Source organism: Dipodomys merriami, unplaced genomic scaffold, assembly GCF_024711535.1.
Source record: "Dipodomys merriami isolate MVZ:Mamm:240054 unplaced genomic scaffold, mDipMer1.0.p SCAF_5, whole genome shotgun sequence".
NCBI classification, from domain to species: Eukaryota; Metazoa; Chordata; class Mammalia; order Rodentia; family Heteromyidae; genus Dipodomys; species Dipodomys merriami.
Window position 1 is genome coordinate 70158930 of NW_027206068.1, and position 13789 is coordinate 70172718.

Sequence of the window (13789 nt, forward strand, 5' to 3'; positions counted from 1 at the left end):
AATAGTATACCATTCTCCTTGCATAATTATCAGTTGTCTGCCATGACTTCTCAGTTTTTAATTCACCTCTTAAGATTTTCAGGAGGCAATCAATGATTTTAAGATGAGAATAAAGTGTTATGAAGTTCTTATCAGAGACAATCTGACACACACACACACACACACACACACACACACACACACACACACATATATCCAAACTTAATTTTTACATACCTTTTATCCTACTTGTTAAGAAGAAGCAAGAAAAAAACAGGAAAATTACAGGATAAAAGAATCCACTGATCTACCTTAACAAGAACAATCAATGCCAATAATATATTGGTCCATTATTTTAAAAGTTTTGGCTTATGCACAGGCCTATTTCTTTTTTCTTTTTTTTTTTTTTTTGTCGGTCGTGGGGCTTGAACTCTGGGCCTGGGCGCTGTCCCTCAGCTCTTACAGCTCAAGGCAAGCGCTCTACCACTTGAGCTACAGCGCCACTTCCAGTTTTCTGGTGGTTTATTGGAGATAGGAGTCTCATGGTCTTTCCTGCCCGGGCTGGCTTTGAACCGCGATCCTCAGATCTCAGCCTCCTGAGTAGCTAGGATTACAGGCGTGAGCCACCAGTGCCCGGCAACACAGGCCTATTTCTGCAAACAAGTTTTATCTAAAGCCTTCAGGCAAGGGAGATTAAAAAAACTTTTTTCCTATTTTCTTTATTGTTCAAAAATCAGTGAGTAGATGAGTTTCCATGTGCAAACACCAGAGTGGGTGATGTATAGTTATATACAGATATAGATATATGTAAACGTATATATGTAAAAATATATACAATATTTTATAGTATACTATAAAGTAGTACACTATAAATCTATCAATCTATATTTTATCATATACTATAAAATAGTATAGTATAAATCTATATACTACTTTATAGTAAATACTATAAATCTTTTCTGTGCCTTCTAGAAGTCCTACTGTCTAACCTTGGACATTTCAACTAGTATGTTGTTTGATGGGCTTGCTGAGCTTGAGAATTGAAATGTGAGGACACCGTGAATTGAGGGAAGGGAAGGGGAGAGAGTTAGAGTTGGGGAGAAGAGGAAGGAAGACTGAGGACAAGTTCAAGCAGGATTCAGGAAGTGATCTCAGTCCACCTCTGGAGAGCCAGTGTAGTGAGAAGAGAGATTCGGCGGGGCCTGGGTGGTGTCAGCGAGCAGCCGGAGCTGGAGTTGGGCAGCACTGTTGGTGTGCACTGTGAGCCCTAAGTGCCCAGCCTGCTCCTCCTGGTAGGATGTCCAGCATGTTGATATCGACTACATGGACCGGAAGCTGGACTTCACTCTCAGCCCCAGCTTTCAAAACCTCAGTGTGCTGATGGAGAACATGAAGAAAAGCGGCATGAGATTTATTCTCGTTCTGGTAGGTGCTGAGACAGCGTCAATGCCTTTTTCAATCATGGTTCAAAAACAATACTTCTGGGATAAAGTGGATGAAGAGTCACAAACAAACAAACAAAAACAACTGTCTTGTTTTTCGATAACTGCTTTGAAGACATAAATATATATTTAAAACAGACAGAAGTACAATGACTTTAAGTGAAAATAACTTTAAGAATTAATGCTTTTCCATATTTTCATATCAATAGGATGTAATTTACTAATACGTTTGAGGAAAAGAATGAAGAGTCTCACTGTTTCAGGCTATGTGCCTAAAGGAGCAGCGTGTCTCTTCTTGTCTCCAAATCAGAGGGCTCAACAATCCCTTGCTTTGTATCTTTCTTCAGCAGAGCTGATCTCAGGGGATTTATTTCTACTATATTCAACTCAAACAGCTAAGCTGAGAATGCGAACTTACATTGAATTTGCATCTTGCAAAATAAACAAGCAGTCACTTAAAAATGCCTCTTCTAGCTTTGCAAATCTTAGTATGACTTTGTTTATTCATAAATTTCTATGTTATTGGAAATACCACTCATACCGTGTCAACATTCAGATGTTATAGGTTTTGCCCCTTCATTAGTTACAGTTTGAGTGGTTTCTTTTTATAACATAGGAAGTCTCCCTTTATTGACACAGATTCTTATTCATTTGGAAAGAGGTTGACCTTTATGAGTTATCGTTGGATTCCTCAGACAATTTTCCATTCTCATTGGTTATAATAATTTACCAGTAACAGATGTGAAACTAATCATGGCTCTTCATTTATTTAATATGATTTTTAATGCATCATTTCTGTCAGAGCTATGAATTATCAAAAACTTGGAATGTTTTCTTGAAGATGGTTTCCTCATAGTTGTGCTTTTACCACTTTTACTATAGGATCCAGCCATTTCTGGCAATGAAACACAGTATCCAACATTCACCAGAGGACAGGAAAGCAACGTATTCATCAAATGGCCTAACACCAGCAGCATTGTGTGGGGAAAGGTGAGGCTTGGGGAAAGCATCAGTCATGAATTGACATCATTTTCTCTTGACTCAGAAAAGGTTCTCATAAATCCTGGACAAAATCTATTGGGTAATTAACAGATTATGAGCAAATAGCAATCTATGTGATGCTGATTAGCTTAACAACCATTAGCTAAGATCAAGATTACAAATATAATCCTCTGAAATATTCATTGTTCTGCCTTGCCTAGAAATGTTCTGACTTCCCATCTTTCATGTATTGTGGGTTATTTAACAGGTCCTGAAGTCTATGTCCCCAGACACCTACACTCAAACCCAGAATTCAGCCTAGACCAATGATGCTTATTATACTCCTACAAACAGATCTCCATGTCCTATTGATTCTTTTTCTCTCATTTCCTTGAATTCCTTTTTTATGACCTCACTTCCTCATGGCCATATGTTTTCTAATCAGCAATGGCATATGTGCACCCAATGTAACAATGGTTCTTAACACATTCAAACTCTGCTCCCTATTTTGTTTTTCCCCGGAGGATGGGCCCTGTTCACTTTGAATATCACCTTCTCAGTTTCTCAGGTAACATCTACACTGCAAGACCAACTCAAATCTTCCCTGTGAGGGGCTCAGTATCTGTGGGAGCTCAACCTGTTTTTCTGTGCCATTGTCTTCAGATATTGCATGTAGTACACTTTTATGCATGAACTGTGAGCTCTTAGAAATAAGTGCTATTTCCTACTTAAATCCTAGAAGGTACAGATGCTATAAGTGATTAACAGTGCAAGTGCTATTTTGGTGTTCTTTGAATTAATTAATCAATATATTTCATTAAGGTCCTAATAATCACATGAAGTTCATTGCCACTGTGGATTTTAAAATGCTACATACACTTGTGGTCCCCAACTCTTAAAAATACTGACGTGAATCTTCTGGGCTGTGAATGGAAGTCATTTGTCTTTCTTTATTGTCACACTTTATGTTTACTATTTATAAAAGAGATTTTTTGTTAGAGGTAAAAAAGAAACCAGATGGGAGACATGAGTAATCACTCAAAAGATGATTGTTCAGAAGATACATTTAAAATGAATTTGGTTAAAACATGAAAACATATACAACAACACAAGAAATGCCAGCCCATTTCTCACAGTATTGAGCAGGATTTCATATATTCCGTCTTTACAACTTAATATATGACAAACATACCATTGCACTTTGTGAAGATGTCTTAGCATTAGAATCTGGCATCTCTTAGTCTGTATCTAATGACCTTCGATGTGTGTTTTGGTGGTCCTGGGATTATTCAGGGCCTTGCCCTTCCTGGAAAGGTCCTCTGCCTACCATCACCAGCTTCTACAATGACTTCAAGGGTTTCAACTTCTTTTTTTCTAGACTTGGCCAGAGCTGCCAGATGTGAAGGTGGATGGATCTCTTGACCAAGAGACTCAGGTTAAGGTACTGCTGCATTATACTTGTCTATCTACCTTACCCCAAATATCTGGATACTTAGGGGCTTTATTTCTTTGCTTATGTAGCTTTAACATGAGCATATTTGTCTGCAGGTAGTTTTTGACAAAAAGATTCTCAGATGAAAAATAAATGGAAACATCATAAGAGGATCCATGACATGCATGATAAGCATCCATGACATCCCATGTGTATATGCCTTTAAAAGGCTGTGACTCAAATCTTACATTGACTAAACAAATAATGAGTCAAGGTCCAGGATATTGTCACTTGAATGATCTCCATTACGAACAGGTGGATTTCAATGAATGGCTTGTGTTTCAAAGGCAATATTAGCAAGCTGAAAGGACAAAGTCCTTGATCTCAGTCTGCACTATCACATCCCTGGCCCCTACCCACACTGCCCCTGTGCAGTTCACTTTGCCTTGTACGATGGGTTTCCCTTCAGTTTATGTAGTCAATCTACACAAATCGTTTGTACCGCTAAAGCTCAACGGTTTAGAGATGCTTAGCTTTCTAGTTTCCATAGTTAAGTGTCTCATCATAAGACACGTCTTATGTCTAAAAGGGACTTTGAAGTCATTTAACTACTTTCTAAGAAAATTCAGAATGAAAGCAGCTTTCCCCGATCTCTATGTCAGTGGTAAACTCAACAGGAGTAGCAGTAGCAGGCCTGAGGTTACATCGGAGACTGCTCTGGGAGCTGAGCAGGCACAAATACCTACTCATTTCCACTTCCTGATCTTAGAAGCCCCTTCCTGGATAGGTGGAGGCCCCTCCGTGAGAGTGTGTGTTACTTTTACAGCTGTACAGGGCACACGTTGCTTTTCCCGACTTCCTGCGTCCCAGCACAGCTTCCTGGTGGAAAAAAGAGATAGAAGAGCTGTATGCCAACCCTCGGGAGCCAGGGAAGAGCCTGAAGTTTGATGGGCTGTGGCTTGTAAGTGCACCTTTATTTGTTGCTCTTTGGACATGTTAGCAATTCACACAGTCAGGTAGAGGGCAATCTACAGACGGTGAAGTAGAGAGCCAGGCTGGGAGGGCTGAAAGAGAGAGGTGATGTTACATGATCTGAGTTAGCAGAGGTGACTGTGGGTCTGCACTGGGCCACTGAAGCCCACAAAGGAGATGTACCAGAGCCTGAAGGAAGGGAAGGTGGCCTGATATCTCTTACCCTCCACTGTCCACCTTCCTCCTTTCTACCTTCCATCTGGCAAAACTTCTCTAGATGTCTAGAAGCACATCATACAAGATAGGACAGAGCTGGGAGCAGACAGGGCAAAACCAAGAGACATTCACCATAGAACTGGTGCAGGCTACCCTGAGGGCTGAGCGACTTACAGGGCCTGTTCAGTCAGCTGCATCATCGAGTTCAGTGGGCCTTAGGAAGAGAGATTCCTGGGTTGTGTGTCCAAGTGTTCCTCCATTCCTGGGAGTGGGAGGTGAATCAGTACCATGAGTTCCTTCTCCACTCTCAGGTGGCTTGAAAACAAGTTGTAGGCTGGTTATGAAGAGCTCTCTCTGCTCTTCAGCTCAGAAGGGAAGAGCTCCTGATTCATTCAGAGACAAGCCTCTAAACCCATTCACTATCATGGCCACCTGCCCTGTCAGAATAGATAGGTCCAGGGCTGACCTTAGAAAGGCACAAATTAACCCCAAAGGCAACCAGACAGTAAGAACTGTGGGTACCTTTGAGACACAAGAGAGTTTATAACTGTGAGTTATTTGTTCCCAGAGAGAAAGATGCAGCTGGGTAATGCAAAATAATGAGCACTTTTCTTTACTATGGCCTATTTAAGGTAGTACAACAGACAACATTTTAACTTTTCTAATTGATAAAGTAGTCAGTTGATACTCTCTCAGGGGTTCTAATGTCTCTCATTCGAGTTATACATTCCCCAACACGTGATTGAGTTCCAGACTTGTTTCAGAGCTATGACAACTTTTCAGAGTGCATTTAAAGCACAGTGAGACATCTCTCCTTGTGTGTGCTCTATGCCAATATCAGAATCAGTACAAAAGAAAGGACTGAGGAAGGTTACAGCACCCTTCACTATAAGCACATAATCCACGAGTAGAAAAGCAAAGACATGCTTCCTTCTTGTGTGGGACAGATGAATGGCGAGAGTTCCTCCCATCCTCCAACCAGTATTAACTCCTTGTTTATGCTGTTACGACATAACCCTTGTAAGTTAGAAAAACCCCAGAGTCATCTGGAAGAAGGTGAACACTCCACTACAGCCCACATGGATTCTTAGCCCATCTGGGTCAATGCCAAGGACTAGGGAGAATAGCAGAGGCACTGGCTGAGGCGAGGGCTTGAATACAACCCGATCATCTGCTAGAAGTTAGTGTCCTCTACAGGAAAGGCCATAGTCCTTCTCACATGATGGGATCCTTTTTGCTAACTTATTTCAGGATATGAATGAACCATCAAACTTTGTGGATGGATCTGTTGGGGGCTGCCGCAGTGAAATTCTCAACAACCCACCTTATATGCCAAGTATGTAAAAGGGCTACGCACTTCATCACATTCTTTTCTGCTTACAAATCCCCAGTGTTTTCTTCTTAAAGTCAAAGAATGCCTGTTTTGGGGGGAGGGGAGTTATAAGGACAACTTTCAACATGACGTAAAATCTCAAATAAAACAGCCTTGAATACATGCAAATTAATAAATTAGTAATTACACATACACCAACAATGATGTCATGTTAGAAAAGACACCAAGGAATCCATTTGATTGTTCTGTTAACCATGACCTGACTGCTAAAATTTTAAGTACTCCCTTACACACACACACACACACACACACACACACACACACACACACACACACACACACACACACACACACACACACACACCATGAAATTTGCTTAGAAATGAAAGTCTAGTCCTCTAACCTTTTGAGCATACTGTAGTAAAAATTAAAATAAGAGGTTAGGATTAGAGATCTCAGAATACTGAATTATTTCATTGATCAGAGTCTCAAGAACAGAAGAGAGTTCCTAAGAGAATTCAAGTTTCTTGATGTCTTCTGTGTGATCTGTTACTCATTACCTTATTTATTCATTCATTAGGTTGCTGCCCTCTCTTTTCACATCACATTTAGGTTTCAGGCAAGTGCTGACACATTTAAGAAATCTGAAAGATCGGATCATTTAGAAAGTTGATGGAAAATTGATTGAAACAAGATTTATTCCGTTGGGAATAATACCATCTAGTGGACGACAGAGTCCTAACACTAAAGGAGTTCTGTTGAGACATGGGCTGATATGCAAATTAAATGGTTTGAGAAATAATTAACCATTTTGCTCTCAGACTTGGAATCTCGGGACAGAGGCCTGAGCAGCAAGACCCTGTGCATGGAGAGCGAGCAGATCCTCCCAGACGACTTGCGGGTGCAGCACTACGACGTCCACAGCCTGTATGGCTGGTCCCAGACCAGACCCACCTACGAGTGCGTGTTTGCTTCCCTAGCAGCAAAGAAATGTCCTCCATTGTTCCTTTTGCTGTTTCATAGTTGTGTTGTGCTTGTCCCTATGCGATATTAGTTAAATGAATGAAATTTAAAACCTTAGGCCTGGTTGCCCAGCCACAATACTTTTGTCATTGAAGTTGCTAAGCTCACCTGTTAGAGTGAGCAGAATGGAACATCTATCACTAAAATGCAATTTAAGAACCATTTTCTCTCTCAAAGAAGAAAAATACATCGAGCCATTAGCAGTCATGCTTACTATTGTTTTTAAGCCCAGTCATGATCAACCTACTTTATGTCTACTTAGATTTTCTATTCTATATGTCTCATATGAATAGAATCATACGATGTATTGTTTTGGGTGTCTGGCTTCTTGTACTTGATACAGTGTTTTTAAGGCTCATTTAGATTGAATTGTGAATCAGCATTTCTTTCCTTTTATTCTGATGGATAGGGTTTTGTTGAATAGATAGATATGCAACATTTTGTTTGTCCTTTAATTTGTTTCCAATTGGGGCTATTATAGATAGAGATGCTTTGCATATTTGTGGCAAGATTTTAGATGGAAATATATTTTCTTTCTTTTGAATAGATATCTATTTTTATTGAATTGCAAAAACTCTTTATACTAGATACATGTTCCTTGTTAGATGATTTTCAAATATTTTCTCTTAGTTATTAAGACTCTTACGTTTCCATAATTCCTTTGGAAGCACAATTTTTATTTTACAAAAGCATTTATTCAATTATTTATTCACTAATTCATTTATTCATCAATTGGGATTTTGATGTCATATCCAAGAAACTATTGTGTAACTCAAGGCCATAATTAGTATTTCTCTATTTTCTTCTAAAATGTTCACAGTCTACCTGTACACTCAGATGTATGATGCATTTTGAGTTAATTTTTGTGTCATTTATGGTGTAAAGGATCCAATTCATCCTTTTGCATATGGTTATCCAATTGTGCCAACTCATTGAGGAGAATATCTGCCATCCACAATGATCTTTCCTACTCCTGTGTCCACTGGTGAAGCATCTGAACCTTCGCTTCATGTTCCCAAGGCTCAGAGGAATCTCACCGTGTTTAACTCTGAGCTAATCACTGACACATGGGAGGTCCTCATACTCAGTAATGGTGAGGTCCTCCCTACCCTTCACACATGCACACACACATGCATGCACGCACACACATGCACACACACACGTGCGCGCACACATGTGTGCGCACACTCCCACAAACGCATGCACACACACGCACATGTGTGTGCACGCACACACGCGCACACACACGCACGCATGCACACACACGCACACACACATGCACGCACGCACACACATGCACACACACGTGTGCGCACACACGCACACATGCGCGCGCACGCGCACACACACACACACACACACACATGCACTCACAATTACTTCTGAATCTGTTAGCTGCTCTTCCTTACTGTTCCTTACTCTTCCTTCCTTCACCTATGCCAAGGTTTTTTATTTTTTATTTATTTTTTATTTTTTTTGCCAAGGTTTTTTAGACCACACTAAGCCTTGTTATTTAAGAAAACATCCATCAGAGTTCAAGCCCCATGACCAACAAAAAAAAAAAAGAAAGAAAACATCCATATCTTCCTAAGAAATACAAAGAAAATCATTCTACACTCCCAAATGTTACTTTACTCTACACCTATCTAAAAATGCATACGGTTTAGCTCCAGTACTCTAGGAGGCACAATCTGTTTAGATGAGAAGGAAAAACACCTAACTCCACTAAAATAATGCAGAAACCTTTCACAGAAGAAGTAACATTTGCATTGTATCTTAAAGAATGTTCTCTTGCATGGAAACGTGCTGGAGTTTCCAATGGGAAGCTCTCCTTTCCATGTCCTAGCCCGCCCCCTGGTGGAGGAGACCTCATCTCAGCCCTGTCTCTCGCCAGGGGAAAGCTGGTTCCACAAATGGTCCTTCCTGGATGCTCACTTCTTTATGAATTTTCTTTGTTTACCTTCTCTCTGCTGATGTATTTATTTAGAATTTAGGTATTAAAATCAGATCCAGTTTTCACCATTCATGAATGCCATTTTCTCATAGCCTTTTCCATCTTTCGACTATGGGAAATCATAGCATGTGTTTCCCGCATGAAAATTAAATGGCATAATGAACCCACAGGAGATAAACCTGTTGTAATCACTTGGTAAATCTTAGTGATGTCCCCCAAATACCTTTCTGTCATCATTTAAGCATAAACTAGGTGTCTGGATGAGAATAGAAGATTTTTTTGGGTAGGAAGACCTTCTGATTCCCAACAGAATAACACTGCTGCCTTGTGTACCACACTGCAGCTAGGCCCTGTGTGAACTGGAGTTCCATGTCTGTACATCTCCAAATCCTCCAACTTGTTCCCCTCCAACCAGGGCTGTGCAGGAGGTGACAGGGCAGCGAGGCCTCGTCATCGCCCGCTCCACATTCCCTTCTTCTGGACGCTGGGCAGGACACTGGCTGGGAGACAACACTGCTGCCTGGGACCAGCTGAAGAAATCTATCATTGGTGTGTGGCTTTGCTCCCAGGGCCCTGCTGGCGGTGGGAGGGGCATCAGAGTGTGTGTTAGTTTGCTATACTGGTGATGTCTAGGTTCTTATCTACATGGGGGGTAAAATCAGGAGTTGGATTTCCTATTACCTACCATTGATCCCTAGCTCTGGATAATTTCATCCTCCGTGAGATCAAAGGCAAGTGGGGGTCAACCCTTCCCTCTGCTTCCCTCAGGGCTTCGTCATCTAACACAACTATGTGGTTCCATTGCAGGCATGATGGAGTTCAGTCTCTTTGGAATACCTTATGTAAGTCATAGAGTGGCACCCTGCTAACCTGATTTCAATGTATCTGAATTCTCAAAACGTCCTCCTCTATTCTCTGATTTTTGCATCTTTTCAGACAGGGGCAGACATCTGTGGGTTCTTTGGAGATGCGGAGTATGAGATGTGTGCTCGCTGGATGCAGCTGGGGGCCTTTTACCCCTTCTCCAGGAACCACAACACCATCGGGACCAGGGTGAGGTGGCCGTTTTCATGCTGCAAATCACACCATTGTTTTATTTTTTTAAAAGACTACTACATTTATTTTTTGACAAAATCATAATGATAACTGGGATCTTCATTTCTTGGAAAACCTAAAAATTCTACAACCCTGGATGTATCATCAACTTTTTGTGTGTGTGCCGTTCCTGAGGCTTGAACTCAGGGCCTGGGCGCTGTCCCTCAGCTCTTCAGCTCAAGGAGAGCACTCTACCACTTGAGCCATAGCTCCACTTCTGAAATAAGTACTTAGAGACAAGAAATTCTACAACTCCCCTAAGAGACTAAAACATAAGACCCTCCCCCTTTTGCTCTCAAGAATATTAAATCTGCATTTTATTCAAATCCATCTGAGGTATATCAATGCTGCACAGAGACCTATATACAAGACCCATTCATATATACAGAATCAAAGCTAGATCTGGGCAGGGAACCTAGGAATCAGCAATAAAGAATGACAACTCTCCTTTGGAAGGTGGCAGGGGAGTGGGTAGACTAGAAATGGAGGAGTGATGTGACCTCTAGATATCAAATCATTACTGATGAACCTTCTGGGAAACCACTAAGATGGGGTGAAAAGCAACTTGTTATCTGCTCTTGTATCTCCTTAGAGACAAGACCCTGTGGCCTGGGATTCAACCTTTGAGTTATACGTAAGGGAAGTCCTGAAGACTAGATACACTCTGCTGCCTTATCTCTACACACTGATGCATAAAGCACACGTGAATGGCAATACTGTCATCCGACCTCTTCTCCATGAGTAAGAAAAAGAAATGGGTCCCAATAAGGCTTCCCAATAACCCTCAGTTGCAAGAAGCTTGGAGAGATTTTTGTATTTACTTTTTCAGGTTTACAGATGACAACACAACATGGGATATAGACCAGCAGTTCATGTTGGGCCCCTCCATCTTGATCAGCCCCGTGCTGGAAAATGTGAGTTTTTCTAGTCTGGATCATAAAATTCCCAACTGCATAGTCAAAAGCCACAGGAAAGCCATTTCCAAGATCCTCTGCTCTTGTCCAGGTCACTGTGTTAAGCAAATGGCTTTCTTGAACATCTAAAAGAATTCTTACCCCCCACTTACCCCCCCAAAATCTTCACTGATGAAAGCTTCATAAATCTAATTTCTCATTAGGAAAATTTATCACCTTGTGTCCTTTTATAATTCACTTTATGAAACATCGATTTTCTGTATTTGGGGAAAAATGTTCTAGACGATTTTCAATAATCTCTCAAACTTCTGACATCCTAATGATCCTATGCACACAGAAATCATTTTAAAACTTGAAATTCGTTCTTACTGGCATATTTGTAGTCATGTGCAATTCTTTTGCTTTCAGAACACTTTTGAGATCCCTGCTTATTTCCCCAGAGCCCGGTGGTATGACTATAGCACGGTACGTATGATTGCAGTTTGGGGAGTCAGATGGTCCTGTGCAGGCAAGAAAGGTGTTGCGAGTTTTCTTCCTACTTCCTTGCACCTGTGTCCCACAGAGACCTATCCTCAACCCTTTCTGGAGACACAGAGGAAAGACAGAATTTTCAGAGGCCAAACCAAAAATGAAATGCAAAGATTTTTTTTGCAGAGTTTTGCTTATTTTCTAACAAGCTTTCTTAGAAAATAAGACTTTTAGAGGATTTTCTGCCCAAATCATAAAGATCATCATCATCTTCATTTCTTGGATTACCTAAATTCCATAATCCCAACTTTTTTATTTTTTATTTTTTTAATTTTTTAAATTATTTTTAAAATATTTAAAAAATTTAATTTTTTTATTTTTATTTTTATTTTTATTTTTTATTTTTTTTTTTAATTTTAAATTTTTAAATTTTTAAATTTTTAATTTTTTTATTTTTTACCAACTTTTTAAGAATGTAATTTTCCTTATTTCTTGGAAGATTAGTACTTTAGAGACATGAGCTCCCTTATAGGATTAAACTACAAGAACAGCTCCTTTTGCTATCAAATGAATTTTCATTTTATTCAAATCTCTCTGAGGTATGTCAGTGCTGCAAAGAGACTTACCTATGAGATCTACAGAGGTGCAGAGCCAGCCTATGCACGCATTTAATCTATTTCTCTGTCAGTGTTTCTGGCCTGCTTGCTTCCTTCTAGGGATCTGGCTATGAATCTATAGGTGTGTGGAGAACGCTGCAGGCTCCCTTAGACCACATCAACCTTCATGTGAGAGGAGGCCACATCCTGCCATGGCAAGAGCCTGCAATGAACACTCACTTCAGGTAAGAAGAGGCGCTGCTTGGTCACCTCCCTTCAGCAACTGAAAATAACAAGGCTTTCCCACCTGTACCAGGGCAGCATGGATAAATTAACTTTCAGATGGGTTTTGTGTTTCTGCAGTGCTAGGGTTTGAACTTGGAGTTTTGTGCATGCTAGACAAGTACTCGAATCATGCCCTCAGCCACAGATGGTCTCTATTGGTTGGACTTTATTGGTTTCATGGGTGGGTTCTTTCTGTGAGTATCTTTTGAATAGGATCTGGAGGGTGACTGGTTCATGAAGTTCATCCTGGGCAAACCTTTCATCTGTGCTGCTGTGTCACAAAACTAAATTTTATGGAGAAAGTTTTCCTGGGGGAAGAAGCCATGTTTCTCCTCTTACACTGTTAGAAAAGGAGGGGAGATCATGAGCACCTTCACCTGTGAGGGCCTCATAAGGCCTTATAGTCAGCATTCCCAGGTCTACCTTGATCAACACTACAAGAGCATACACACACACACACACACACACACACACACACACACACACACACACACACACAGAGCACATTTTAGTATCTATATGAATTCATTTGTTAATAATAATTTGTATCAAGAGAGGCATCTAAAAATAGCAATAATGCAAAAGAGAAGTTTCAGTCTGTAGCATAATGCATGGTTTTACGTGAAAGGGTTTTGAGCTGCATCTTGAATAGCTAATACGATTTGCAAGTATGAATACAAGGGAGATAGATATACTCCAGGAAGATTAAGGAACTGCAGGTGAAAGTTGAGTTGGGTTTGAGGACCAGTAAACCATTCAGACAAAGGAAAGGTAAATAAATATAAGTGAAGCAGGTTAAGCTTAAATCATGGGAGGGCTGTGAATGCCAAGCTAAGAATTTGGGGTTTTAAGCTATAGCAACCTGAAATCTATGGAAGTGACATTTGTTCTTGGGATTTCTTCCTGAGGAATTCGTATCTCATTATATTATTGTAATATATATTTATTTATAAAATAAGTATATCTGATATTTAAAGTACTGGGTTTTGAAATCAGTGCTTCCCACATACTAAGTTTGTACTCTCCACTCAAGCCAACTCACCAGCCCTTTTTGTGTTGGTTATTTTTGAGTTAGTCTTGCTTTATGGCTGATGTAGAC

The 13789-nt window shown here is 40.3% G+C and overlaps 1 protein-coding gene across 1 annotated transcript in view; it reads left to right on the top strand.

Moving 5' to 3' along the window:
• Positions 1-13789, top strand: part of Mgam2 (maltase-glucoamylase 2 (putative)) — a 64000-nt gene that overhangs the window by 41555 nt on the left and 8656 nt on the right. Inside the window, exons 31-43 of the mRNA XM_069997378.1 lie at positions 1276-1404; positions 2304-2411; positions 3781-3843; positions 4661-4795; positions 6274-6358; positions 7177-7315; positions 9748-9881; positions 10140-10174; positions 10269-10385; positions 11020-11168; positions 11257-11341; positions 11750-11806; positions 12526-12650. Of these exons, the coding sequence (XP_069853479.1) occupies positions 1276-1404; positions 2304-2411; positions 3781-3843; positions 4661-4795; positions 6274-6358; positions 7177-7315; positions 9748-9881; positions 10140-10174; positions 10269-10385; positions 11020-11168; positions 11257-11341; positions 11750-11806; positions 12526-12650 (1361 nt within the window). The remainder of the gene's footprint in view (positions 1-1275; positions 1405-2303; positions 2412-3780; positions 3844-4660; positions 4796-6273; positions 6359-7176; positions 7316-9747; positions 9882-10139; positions 10175-10268; positions 10386-11019; positions 11169-11256; positions 11342-11749; positions 11807-12525; positions 12651-13789) is intronic.